Genomic DNA, 13,586 nt, shown 5'->3' with positions numbered 1-13,586 from the left:
AACACATTCTCTGAAAATTATTTCGAGCAGTTAGTTCATGAGCCCACGCGAATAGTAAGCGGTTGTGAAAACACACTTGACCTTCAGCAACGAATAATCCTGATCTACTGTCGAGTATCAAAACGAATACAGGGATTAGTGAACACAGGGCTGTCGTAGCGCGATTGAGTATTGTAATCCCCAAATGCTCCAAAAATAAACGAAAAATATAACTATTCAAAAAGGCAGAGATACCAGTAAACTTGACGCCTCGCTGGGAGACAATTTCCTCTTCCTCCAAAACAATAATGTAAGCATACACCAGATGTGGGCTGAAATCAAAGAAGTAGTGTCTGCAGCAATTGAGACATTTTACCAAATAAATTAACAAACAAAGGAGGTGATCCCCCTTGGTACACAAAACGGGTCAGAACACTGTTGCAGAAGCAACCTAAAAAACATGCCGAATGTAAGCGATAGCAAAATCTCCAAAATTGACGATCTTTCATAGAAGTTCGAAATTTAGCGCGGACCTCAATGCGAGATGCGTGTAATAGTTTCCACAACGAAACTTTATCTCGAAACATGGCAGAAAATCCCAAGAGATTCTGGTGCTATATAAAGTATGCTAGCGGCAAGACACAGTCAATGCATTATCTGCGCCATAGCAATGGAAATACTATCGACGATACTGCTGCGAAATCAGAATTGCTAAATACAGCCTTTCGAAATTACTTTACCAAAGAAGACGAAGTAAATATTCCAGAATTCGAATCAAGAATAGCTGCCAACATGAGTAACGGAGTAGTGAAGCAACTAAAATCACAAAGTAAAAGCAAGTTTTCTGGTCCAGACTGTATACCAATTTGCTTAACAATCATATGCAACTGCTCGCTCGACTGAAGACCCCCACCCAAAGACTGGAAAGTTCCACATGTCAGACCAATATTCAAAAAAGGTAGTAGGAGTAATGGACTAGATTACAGGCCCATATCGATAACGTCGATATGCAGCAGGGTTTTGGAACATGTATTTCGTTCGAACATTATGAATTACTTCAAGAAAACGGTTTATTGACACACAGCCAAAACTGATTTAGAAAACATCGTTCTTTCGAAACACAACCAGCTCTTTACACGCACGAAGTGTTGAGTGCTATTGACAAGGTATTTCAAATTGATTACGCATTTTTAGATTACCAAAAGGCTTTTGACACTATCACACCAGCGGCATGTAGTGAAATGGTGTGCTTATGGAATAACGCCTGAGTTTAGTGACTGGGTTCGTGACTTCCTGTCAGAGAGGTCACAGTTAGTAGTTTTGAGGGAGAGCCATCGAAGCAGTGATTTGTGACGTTCCCCAAGATAGTGTTATAGGACCTCTGCTGTTCCCTCTCTATAAAAATGATTTAGGAGGCAATCTGAGCAGCCGTCTTAGGTTGTTTGCAGACGATTCTATCGTTTATCGTCAGGTAAACCCGCCAGAAAATCAAAAAAATTTACAAAACGGTTTAGAAAAGATATTCGAATGATGATAAAATTGGCTTTTGTCCCCAAATAATGAAAAGTGTGAGGTCATCCACATAGTGCTATAAATAATCAGTTAAACTTCGATTACACGATAAAACAATCAGATATAAAGGCCGTAAATTCAACTAAATTCCTAGGAATTACAATTACGAGGAACTTAAATTGGAAAGAAGTCATAGAAAATATTGTGGGGAAGACTGCGTTTTATTGGCAGGACACTTTAGAAGTCGCGACAGATCTACTAAAGAAACTGCCTGCACTACGCTGGTCCGTCCTCTTTTGGAGTACTACTGCGCGGTGTGGGACTCTTACCACACAGGATTAATGGAGTACATCGAGAAAGTTCAAAGAAGAGAAGCACGTATTGTATTATCCCGAAATAGGGAGGGGGGCGGGGTGGAGTGTCACGGATGTGAAACAGGATTTAGTACGGATACTATTAAAACAAGGCGTTTCTCGTTGCGGCGTAATCTTCTCACGAAGTTTCAATTACCAACTTTGTCCTCCGAACACGAAAATATTTTGTTGACCTACATAGGGAGAAATGATCATCATAATAAAATGAGGGAAACCACAGCTCCAGCGGAAAGATATAGCTCTTCGATTTTACCGCGTTCTGTTCGAGAGTGGAATAATACAGAATTATTGTCAAAGTGGTTCGATGAATACTCTGGGAGACACTTAAGTGTGATTTGCAGAGTATCGATGTAGTTGCAGACGGAGATGTAAGTGAATAAAAAGCTTCAGTCACAAAATTATTACATTTCCCCGCTTTCATCTGTATTAGTTTTCTGTTAGTATTCTACTCTCATCTTTCTCTTCATCCATACATAGTATGATTCGCTAGATACAAACCATTTACACTTAAGCAATATCATTTGCACAACATATTGTTTCATACACTGTATAGCTATCGATCAGCCAACAATACTTTTCAATACATATAGATGTTTCATTGTCAAAGGGTTCATAGCATATCTGAAGCGGTAGGGAGCTGGTTGTTGAGTGGTAAGGTGCAGAGCAAATTAAATCTTACTCCCACAAGTAACAGTTTATTATCAGTTAAACCCCAGGGCAAGTTTGCTTCTTCCAAATGTCTGAATTCCAACCGCCGTCTCAGGGTCAAGAACACACACCCCAAGCTTGGCTGTCGTCTTCACACGATGTTCAAGCTACAGGGTTGTCAATACAGCCGTGGCAACAGCGAACTGTGAACAGTCACCGAGCGAGGTGGCGCAGTGGCTAGCACACTGGACTCGCATTCTGGAGGACGACGGTTCAATCCCGCCTCCGGCCATCCTGATTTAGGTTTTCCGTCATTTCCCTAAATCGCTCCACGCAAATGCTGGGATGGTTCCTTTGAAAGGGCACGGCCGACTTGCTTCCCCGTCCTTCCCTAATCCGATGAGACCGATGACCTCGCTGTCTGTTCTCCTCCCCCAAACAATCCAATCCAATCCAAACTAAGAACTGTGAACTATATACAGTTTCGCTGAAAGGTCCGTCAGCATACACTGAAACGCCAATCAAACTGGTATGGGCATATTCAAACACAGATATATGGAAACAAGCGGAATACGGCCCTGCGGTCGGCAACGTCTGTATAACACAAGTGTCTGCCGTGTTTGTTAGATCGGTTACGGCTGCTACAATGGGAGGTTATCACGATTTAAGTGAGTTTGAACGTGGTGTTACTACCGGCGCAGGAGCGACGGGACACAGCAACGCGGAGGTAGTAATGAAGTGGGGATTTTCCCGTCCGATCATTTCACAAGTGTACCGTCAGTATCAGGAACCTCGCAAAACATCAAATCTCGGGCATTGCTGAGGCCGGAAAAGGATTCTGAGAAACGGGGCCAACGACCACCAAGAGAATCGTTCAACGTAACAGAAGTGCAACCCTCCGCAAATTAATGCAGATTTCAGTGCTAGGCCATCAAAAAGTGTCAGCGTGCGAATGCAACATTGATTTGGGTTTTCGGAGCCGGAGGCCCACTCGTGTACCCTTGATGACTGCGCGACACGAAGCATTACGCCTCGCCTCGCCTCGCCTCGCCTCGCCGACATTGAACTGCTGATGACTGGAAACATGTTGCCTCGTCGGACGAGTCTGGTTTATAATTGTATCGAGCGGATGGACGTGTACGGGTATGGAGACAACCTCATGAATCCATGGACCGTGCATGTCATCAGGGGACTGTTCAATCCGGTGGAGGCTCTGTAATGGTGTGGGGCATGTGCAGTTGAAGTTATAAGGAACCCTTGATACGTCTAGATACGACTCGACAGGTGACACGTACGCAAGCATCCTGTCTGATCGCCTGCACCCGTAGTGCATTCCACGGACTTGGGCAATTCCAGCAGGACAACGCGACACCCCACACGACCAGAATTGCTACAGAGTGGATCCAGGAACACACGTCCGATTTCAACTTCCGATGGCCACCAAACTCCCCAGATATGAATATCATTGAGCATATCTGGGATGCACTGGAACGCGGCATTTAGAACAGATCTCCACCCCGTCGTTCTCATGAATTTATGGACAACCCTGCAGAATTCATGGTGACAGTTCTCTCCAGCACCAGTTCAGACATTATTCGAGTTCATGCCACGTCGTGTTGTAGCACTTCTGAGTGCTGGTGGGGTCCCTAAACGATATTAGACAGGTGTACCAGTTTCTTTGGCTCTGGTCGTCACCTCACTGTCCCCTGGCGGGAAGATGTCCTTCAGTTACCTAGCAACCGGACAGAGACATCCGCTACTACTGATACAAGAGGGTGGTCCATGGAATTAGAATGGCAGGGATGGGAGAAACTAACTGGTTAAAACCGATACCTGTATTTTAGTTCCGTATCCGGTATTTTCCGGTATTTGTTTGGTCTCAGTTATAACAGGTTTATCGGTTTGCCATACCAGTAGTGCTAATAAGTTTCGTTTTAATTGAAACTTTTGCTAAAACGAGCTTGGTAGAACGTTCTGCTCGTCTGAAACATTGGTTTCGTCTTTGAGTGGTATTGTTTCCCATCAAAGAAGTCAACTTACAAATCAAGACGCTATAGAACAAATATTTATGAACAGATAAAAAAATATATATTCATCATAGGATAAATTTGTTATTGAAATTTTAACTATTATCATGTAATTGTTCCTTGTAAGTGTTACATTTTGGCTACTTTTTAAACTGTTCATCTGAATTTCTATTAAAGATCATCTTTGGTTTGGCAGAAAAAAATCAATAGTATTCGACTTTCCATACATAAGCAAAGATATATTATCGGCTGAAAGCAGGTTTTACCTTCTAAATAGTAAAAGAAAATGAATACTACAGATTTTAGACAAAACCTATTTTTTGTCCGCTATTTCTATTAAATAGTAAAAGAGAAAGGAATTCATGGCAACAGAAATAAATTAAAACTTCTCATTTAATTCATAGTTCGTAATATAAATTGAATGTAGCTGACCTGCTGCCTGTGTCTACATAGTATGATGCCTTTATCTGCTGGTAGCTTTTGGAAATATATGCTGCGTTCGCATCGACCACCTCTTCATAATTATGCTGCACAGATGTAGGTGATATTTTAATTTTAACTACTGGTGCAGCCTTTTGCACGATTGTTTTATGCATCTCCGCTGCAGGATGTGATTTTAGTAAGGGACTAAAAGTTTTTGCGCTTGTAATACTTTGGTAATTGTCATGTATACTTAAAGCTATAAGCGTTTGTTTTTCTTCTGTCTCAGTTATGTTGATAAATTTTTTGCTAATGAAGGTGTCTTCGTGTTCAGGTGTATTTTTGCTTCTGATGAAAGTATATTTAGATGTACCGAAACCGTGGTAAGGGTTTCAATAAATCTTTATCCTGCAACAGTTTGGCTGTTATCATATACCGTGATGATATTTGATTGCATGTATCTTGAAACTTGTATTGCAAAAATTTGATAGAGTCTTAGAATCCTTCAATATTTTTCGATGTTATTGATGGAAATAGCAACAATTTAAAAAAACTAAAATTGGTTAATTCGGAAACCAGGTTTTTGAGCGATTTTAATTGTCAGCTTAAACTGGAGCTGAAAAAAACTGATGCAACCGAAAACAGCTTGTTTCAGCCATGTCTCACGCACAGTCAATATCAATGAATTCAGTAGCTGTATGCCGCGTATACGAGGCCTAGGTGAAAAGATCGGTGTTTGTATAAATGTGGAGTACCATGGGTCCAATATCATCTTGATCTGCTGAACAGTATTGTCTACATGGCATTATAACGTAGTATTGCGTATGTTTCGTTAAACTGGATACTTTGGAATACTTTGCAGTTCTAAAATTATTTTATTTTTATGAAGCTTTTTCGCTTGTGATAGGTACAGTTTCATAAGGAGTCTGCTCTTTGATTTTTACAGTGAAAGAAATGGACTGCAAAATATTAACATTTCTATGTTTGTCTTGCAGACAATATACGTGAAGGACATCCCAGAACTGCAGCCACAGACGGAAACCTCGAGAAAATGCACGGTATGTTATTATGTATTCAACTATTAAAGCCATATGAACATAATAAAAAGCTACAGTGCATTTTAAGAAAAGCTTTAACTACGAGAAAGCTTTTTGCAAGATTGGTGACCCGTTTGTTGAACGCCAACCCAAAAATGAGGGGAAACGAATGTTAGGAACTTGTTTTAAAGAGAGCGCCTGGATCACCTATCACATCTGTACCGAAGACGGGACGCAGGTGGACCACCTCGGTCTGGAAACGAAACAGGAATTAAAGAATACTGGATTGAACTCAGTTGCCTCGGATTAAACAATCCTTGGGGACGAGTCTGTTAATTAAAGGAGAAACTGAAAACTGTTTCTTCGTTAATAATTTGGTTTTGCTGCGTAAATGTTTACAATGAAATTTTAGAAATGTCTGTAGTATTTGTATTGTTTTAAATTTAACGACTGTGTTATGAATGACAAAGCTATCTCCCATGTAATTAACCCTATGCTTAGTGCATCTTTCCTGTTGTAGTTACTCATGATTTGCGAGTATGTTTTGCTCGAAAGCATTTGCATGTTTTCTTAGGAATTTCGACCACTATAAATTACATACAACACACAGCACCTTGTAAGACAGTTTCTTTTTGGGGTTTACAAAGTTAATGATGCTGGTATATTTCTTGAAACTGGTGTCATAACTCAGTCCTGTTTTCTGGTTATCTGGATCTTTGTAGATAAGACATATATTACACTTCAGTCTCCATTCTTACAGGCTTTTACTATAATGGTGATTATATCCTTTTGAAAATAAATGTTTTTGTGTGCGGTGTGTAATATACATCCCAATATGGACCACATTTGTCTTGTGACTTATACCCGTTGTATAGTGTTTTACAACACACTGTATGAGCTACATCTCCTTTTATTGAAGTTGGTGTGCCACAGTGCCAAGTTTAAACGTAGCCAAAACCTCTCAGACAAACAGAAGCTAATCGATGTCAAAGTTAGCGTAAGGAGGGCTATGTGTGATGCGTTCAGTGAATTCGAAAGTAAAATTCTATGTACAGACTTGACAGAAAATCCTAGGAAGTTCTGGTCTTACGTTAAATCAGTAAGTGGGTCGAAACAGCATATCCAGACACTCCGGGATGATGGCATTGAAACAGAGGATGACACGCGTAAAGCTGAAATACTAAACACCTTTTTCCAAAGCTGTTTCACACAGGAAGACCGCACTGCAGTTCCTTCTCTAAATCCTCGCACAAACGAAAAATGGCTGACATCGAAATAAGTGTCTAAGGAATAGAAAAGCAACTGGAATCACTCAACAGAGGAAAGTCCACTGGACCTGACGGGATACCAATTCGATTCTACACACAGTACGCGAAAGAACTTGCCCCCCTTCTAACAGCCGAGTACCGCAAGTCTCTAGAGGAACGGAAGGTTCCAAATGATTGGAAAAGACCACAGGTAGTCCCAGTCTTCAAGAAGCGTCGTCGAGCAGATGCACAAAACTATAGACATATATATCTGACGTCGATCTGTTGTAGAATTTTAGAACATGTTTCTTGCTCGAGTATCATGTCGTTTTTGGAAACCCGGAATCTACTATGTAGGAATCAACATGGATTCCGGAAACAGCGATCATGTGAGACCCAACTCGCTTTATTTGTTCATGAGACCCAGAAAATATTAGATACAGGCTCCCAGGTAGATGCTATTTTTCTTGACTTCCGGAAGGCGTTCGATACAGTTCCGCACTGTCGCCTGATAAACAAAGTAAGAGCCTACGGAATATCAGACCAGCTGTGTGGCTGGATTGAACAGTTTTTAGCAAACAGAGCACAGCATGTTGTTATCAATGGAGAGACGTCTACAGACGGTGAAGTAACCTCTGGCGTGCCACAGGGGAGCGTTATGGGACCATTTCTTTTCACAATAAATATAACTGACCTAGTAGATAGTGTCGGAAGTTCCATGCGGCTTTTCGCGGATGATGCTGTAGTATACAGAGAAGTTGTAGCATTAGAAAATTGTAGCGAAATGCAGGAAGATCTGCAGCGGATAGGCACTTGGTGCAGGGAGTGGCAACTGACCCGTAACATAGACAAGTGTAATGTATTGCGAATACATAGAAAGAAGGATCCTTTATTGTTGATTATATGATAGCGGAACAAACACTGGTAGCAGTTACTTCTGTAAAATATCTGGGAGTATGCGTGCGGAACGATTTGAAGTCGAATGATCACATAAAATTAATTGTTGGTAAGGCGGGTACCAGGTTGAGATTCATTTGGAGAGTCCTTAGAAAATGTAGTCCATCAACAAAGGAGGTGGCTTACAAAACACTCGTTCGACCTATACTTGAGTATTGCTCATCAGTGTGGGATCCGTACCAGATCGGGTTGGCGGAGGAGATAGAGAAGATCCAAAGAAGAGCGGCGCGTTTCGTCACAGTGTTATTTGGTAACCGTGATAGCGTTACGGAGATGTTTAACAAACTCAAGTGGCAGACTCTGCAAGAGAGGCGCTCTGCATAGCGGTGTAGCTTGCTCGCCAGGTTTCGAGAGGGTGCGTTTCTGGATGAGGTATCGAATATACTGCTTCCCCCTACTTATACCTCCCAAGGAGATCACGAATGTAAAATTAGAGAGATTAGAGCGCGCACGGAGGCTTTCAGACAGTCGTTCTTCCCGCGAACCATACGCGACTGGAACAGGAAAGGGAGGTAATGACCGTGGCACGTAAAGTGCCCTCCGCCACACACCGTTGGGTGGCTTGCGGAGTATAAATGTAGATGTAGATGTAGATATGGTACGGTAGTGAGGGCTTAGGGTCTAACAAACATATCCAGGTTGCTTTCATGTAACGTCAATCACGCCGACCTCACAGATAATTTAATATTAAAAGGCATGGAGCTACAACGTGAAATGTCAACAGAAATTTGACTCAAACACAAGATAAGTCCACAGGATAGGAAATTTAATTATGTTCATGGTGAACGAATATTTTGTGTGAAGACTGCTTTCTTTGGTGGATTTATTTATTGTAGTAAATTGTAAAGTAAACAACCGCTCAACAGCAATAACGGCGATGAACAGTTACAACAGAGTTTCATGAGTCAGGTACAATATGTAATATAAGTCCAAAGACATTGTCTTGTCTATGTACGAGGGCGTTCAGTAACTAAGGCAATACGTTTTTTTTCCTGAAAGCATGGTGGTTCTATTCAAGATTCCTGTACGCCACATTATTCACCACTCTTTTGGCTACAAAACTCGACCTTTCAACATAATCTCAATGCGACGGCCTTCTCCTACATTCCTGGGAGGGACTATACGCTCCGTTGGTATCACTCCACTGTTAAATGTCGGAGTCAACGTCTTTCTGCATCAACACCTACTCCGTCATCTATGTACTGCTTCCCAAGACGTGCATCCTTCCACTGGGCCAAACAGACACAGAGGTCGCAAGGTTCAGGGTCAGGGCTGTGGGATGGATGAGGAAAAACACGTCAATGAAGGTTTGTGAGCTCCTCTTGGGTGCGCAGACTTGTGTGAGGCCTTGCATTCTCATGGAGAAGAAGAAGTTCGCTTGTGGCGACGAAGACGCTGAAATCGTTTCTTCAATTTCCTGAGGGTAGCGCAATACACTTCAATGCTGATCTTTGCACCATAAGGGAAGATATCAAACAGAGTGGTGGTTAGGTGATATACCATGAATTTCCGTTTTTATCCGGTTAGAAATGATTAACCCATTTTTAATCATCTGTGACGATGTTAACCAAAAGATTGCCACGACCATCATCGTAAAGCAGGAACGGTTCCGCACAGATGGTCCCCCATAGCTCTTCATGGGCTTCTATTACGTGGCGAGAAACCGGGCGGGCACATTACTTCCGTGTACCCCAACTGGTGGACGAGTGTGTCACTCCTGCCAACAGAACGTCCAGCTGAGCACCGAGGTGTTTTGACTGCGATCCGTGGATCGCATTGAATGAGAGCGTCCGCGTGTCCCAATATTGCAGGCGGCACGAGTGTGTTCGGATGGCCGGCACCCGGGAGATCGTTCAGGTTCGCGCTACTTTGTTGTGATGATGACAGACGCCAAGCCCAACAACTCACCGTGCTTTTGTTCACTACCAGGTCTCCGTAGATGTTCTGAAAGCGCCTGTGAATATCTGCCACGGTCTGGTTTTCCAGCAAAAAAAAACTCAATGACAGCTCTGTGCTTGGAACGCACCTTCGTCTTAGATGCAGTTTGAAGGCTACGTATTGCCCCGCCTCCTATGGGAACTTAATGAAACTGCAGCAGCTGAGGCGAGAATAGTCCACGATGTCCCACAACAGATTCGGCAGTATTTCAAGCGAAATTGGCCGAGAAAGAAATGTTTGCATTACTCGTGAACGCCCCTCTCATATTTATGCAGCTCTCTGCTGTTCTACACCTACATGTGCAATATACTGCCGAAGCTGTTGTTCAGTGCATAGCCTAATGCTGTACTTTCTATCGTTACTGGCGATTTTCTATCATTTTCCACTTGCGAGTGGAACCAGGGAAAATGACTGTCTAAATGCCCAGATATGTTATCTCATAACATTCTCATAAGTCCCACGCCAGATGTAAGGTAGAGGCAGCAGAATTTTTGCTCGAATACCGCTTCTATGAATTTTACCAGTATGGTTTTCCGAGAAAAACGTCAAACATTTTCGAAAGATACTCAAATTCATTCTTGTATGCCATCATGCCCGCTTGGTAGGGACTTGGAATGCTGGAACAACGTCTAGAACTGAGAGAGCTAGTCTCTTGTATGCGGTTTTCCTTACAAATACACTGCACGTTTTCAGAAACTTTCCAACAATTTTCAGTCTTATAATCTTCTTCTCTGTTACTAAATTCCATCCGACATCTCATCTCATGCCACTTCTCAAAATCAAGCACTTAACATTTTCACGTTGGTACAAGCTCCATTGTGCCACTTAATTGGTCATCGGCGTCTTTCCCTTTTGTTATGGACATTGTTTTGCTCGTACCCGATGTGGAAGTAGTCACATAAGTACCAGAAAAACATGTAAACTTTCTCCCCGTGAAGTAAATTAATTTACTGGACGTATTTCGTAGTTCGGAGCTGTTGATTCGCATATGCTTGCACAAGTGCAGTTCCCGCGGGCTCTTGTGCTGTTTTTGACAACTCGTGGGAAATTTGTCAGCTGACTGTCACGTCCTCAGACGCTGCCAAACGCCTGATGAATACTGCATGTCCTTCACTCTCCTCGGGTGCTGAGCTGTCGGACAGTTACTTATGAGCTCCGTGTATCACACGCTGTTCTAACGGACCGCAATTTGTCACACTGCTGTTCGGGCATAGGGCGCCATGTGTTCCGAAATGCCCATCCATCCAGCCGTCAAACTTTGCAGGAACAGCACCCAGCTTGCCTCCCTACGACGTGTATCGTTTGCCAGTCTTGGATAGGGGTTCCAGTGCGAGCACAAACTACAGCTTTTAAAGTGAGTTCGACCACTCTGAGAAGAGCAAATAGTTATGTACATAGATGGTATTCGAACATGTTTACTGGACATACAAGTTTGGAAATGACGAACGCTGTATTGTGTAATGAAAAGTGATTTCTTCGGAACTATTGAGAGACTAGTTTACCATCGCGAATAATCCGCACTGTATTCTGATCAGTCACGAATAGGTAATATAATAATGGAAAAATAAATAAATGAAAGTTTTTGTTAATAAAAGGTATTTATTCTGAGTAGTAGTAACAAATATAGCTCTCATTATTAAAAAGGTGACACCATTATATACAATACGGTTAAGTGTAAAACATGAAAAGCAGGAATTGTCTTTGTCAGATTACTTTTCTTTGTTAGAAGTTCGGCCGGACGGTGTGGCCGAGCGGTTCTAGGCGCTTCAGTCTGGAACCGCGTGACGCTACGGTCGCAGGTTCGAATCCTGCCTCGGGCATGGATGTGTGTGATGTTCTTCGGTTAGTTAGGTTTAAGTAGTTCTAAGTTCTAGAGGACTGATGACCTCAGATGTTAAGTCCCATAGTGCTCAGAACAATTTGTTAGAAGTTCTTTACTTTTCCAGACTTCTTCGAAAACAGTGTTAGTAGTTATAATGTAATTGGCGTTAACATTTTGGCTGTGTGAGTCTTCAGAAAAAAACATAAATATCACTGTGTCTGCAAACTCGTAAACCGCAACATATAGCCATCCATGCGAAAAGACACGTTCTGGTAAATACAGTCCTGCGTTTTCAAGCGTCTTACATTGTGCTTTGTTAATCGTCATAGTGAAAGCTTCTTTTATTGGGATTTTTTTTTATCGTTTGGGATGGGGTGGTTGGATCGGAAGATGATGTGAGGTTTTATCGGAGACAATGAATTTAGCTGTGATATGTTAACATAAGTGAGTTATCACTAATCTCGCACCATTGATTAATCACTGATTAGCGTTAAGATATCTAATTCAGAAAATAATAGCATTTCTTTTGTAAAGAAATTGATGGGGTCGTAAATCGGACTTGCTGAAGAGTTGAAGAATTCTACTGCGTACAAATGAACATTGTTTATTTCTTCAAGTCGTACAGAATCAGAACTGAGGTACAACTTTGTCTCTCCCGGTAACAAACTAGAAATGACATATTCATTAATTGTTGTTCTAAAGTACAGTGCTGAATTTGCTGGACCATTATTGTGTCATATCTGTTAAGGCAGTCAAAAGCACCTGCTTAAAAATGAAGTCCACTTGTATCTGTTAGCGAGTTTTGTAAACTGATATAAGGTGACCACATCTTCGGTAAACTTCGACATGACCTCACATGTTGTTAATTAAAAAATAATGTAAACGTTTGTGTAGATAAATGAATAGTTAAGTGTTCTCTGTACACAGCCCAAATTTTATAGTAAGTTTGATCAGAAAAGGAACTGAAAAGAAAAGGACGTTGTTGGGAAGAGTACTAGGGGCACTAAGGTAGCCTCGCGACACAGATGGGAAATGTCTGAGGACGTTAGCAGCAGCGGACACGAAAGTCAACAACGGAGAACGGTAAGAGAGTGCTGTAGAAATACTGACACAATTAAAAATTTTAGACAGAATGCTGAGGGTATAAGATCAGCGTGACCACTGAGTGGGAGAATAATCGAACAATTATTAATGCATCGAAGTGGCGAATATGGTGATATAATGTGGTGCAATCGATTTGAATGTTACACGATGACAGTTAATGCTGTAAAACAAACTGGAAATAAGCAGTGCTAAAAGGAATGTCCATAGGCCTATTATTTCATGTAATCATTCACCTATGAAGCCATCAAATGTTGACTCACTCAAACGAAAGACACCCTCGTCCTGATGGTAACACGGAGCTGATTACAAGCGTGTTAGCAGAGGGAACTGTTTCTCGACGAAGGCTCAGGAATTTCAGCGATCAACAATACATTCTACTTTTCATTCTCTCTCCAACATTTTATGGCAGTCAGATTACGAGTACATTATACGAACGGATGCTAACGTCTGCCGGCCGCTGTGGCCGTGCGGTTCTAGGCGCTACATTCTGGAACCGAGCGACCGCTACGGTCCCAGGTTCG

General features: G+C 41.9%; 1 protein-coding gene across 1 annotated transcript in view; it reads left to right on the top strand.

The window, feature by feature from the left end:
* LOC124606617 (dipeptidase 1-like) overlaps positions 1–13,586 on the top strand; it is a 1,437,429-nt gene that overhangs the window by 378,443 nt on the left and 1,045,400 nt on the right. Inside the window, exon 3 of the mRNA XM_047138602.1 lies at positions 5,956–6,018. Coding sequence (XP_046994558.1) covers positions 5,956–6,018 — 63 coding nt within the window. The remainder of the gene's footprint in view (positions 1–5,955; positions 6,019–13,586) is intronic.

The sequence above is a fragment of the Schistocerca americana genome, chromosome 3 (genome assembly GCF_021461395.2).
Source record: "Schistocerca americana isolate TAMUIC-IGC-003095 chromosome 3, iqSchAmer2.1, whole genome shotgun sequence".
In the NCBI taxonomy this organism is placed as follows: domain Eukaryota; kingdom Metazoa; phylum Arthropoda; class Insecta; order Orthoptera; family Acrididae; genus Schistocerca; species Schistocerca americana.
The sequence above is the reverse complement of the archived record's forward strand: the minus strand, read 5'-3'. Positions and strand labels throughout refer to the sequence as shown.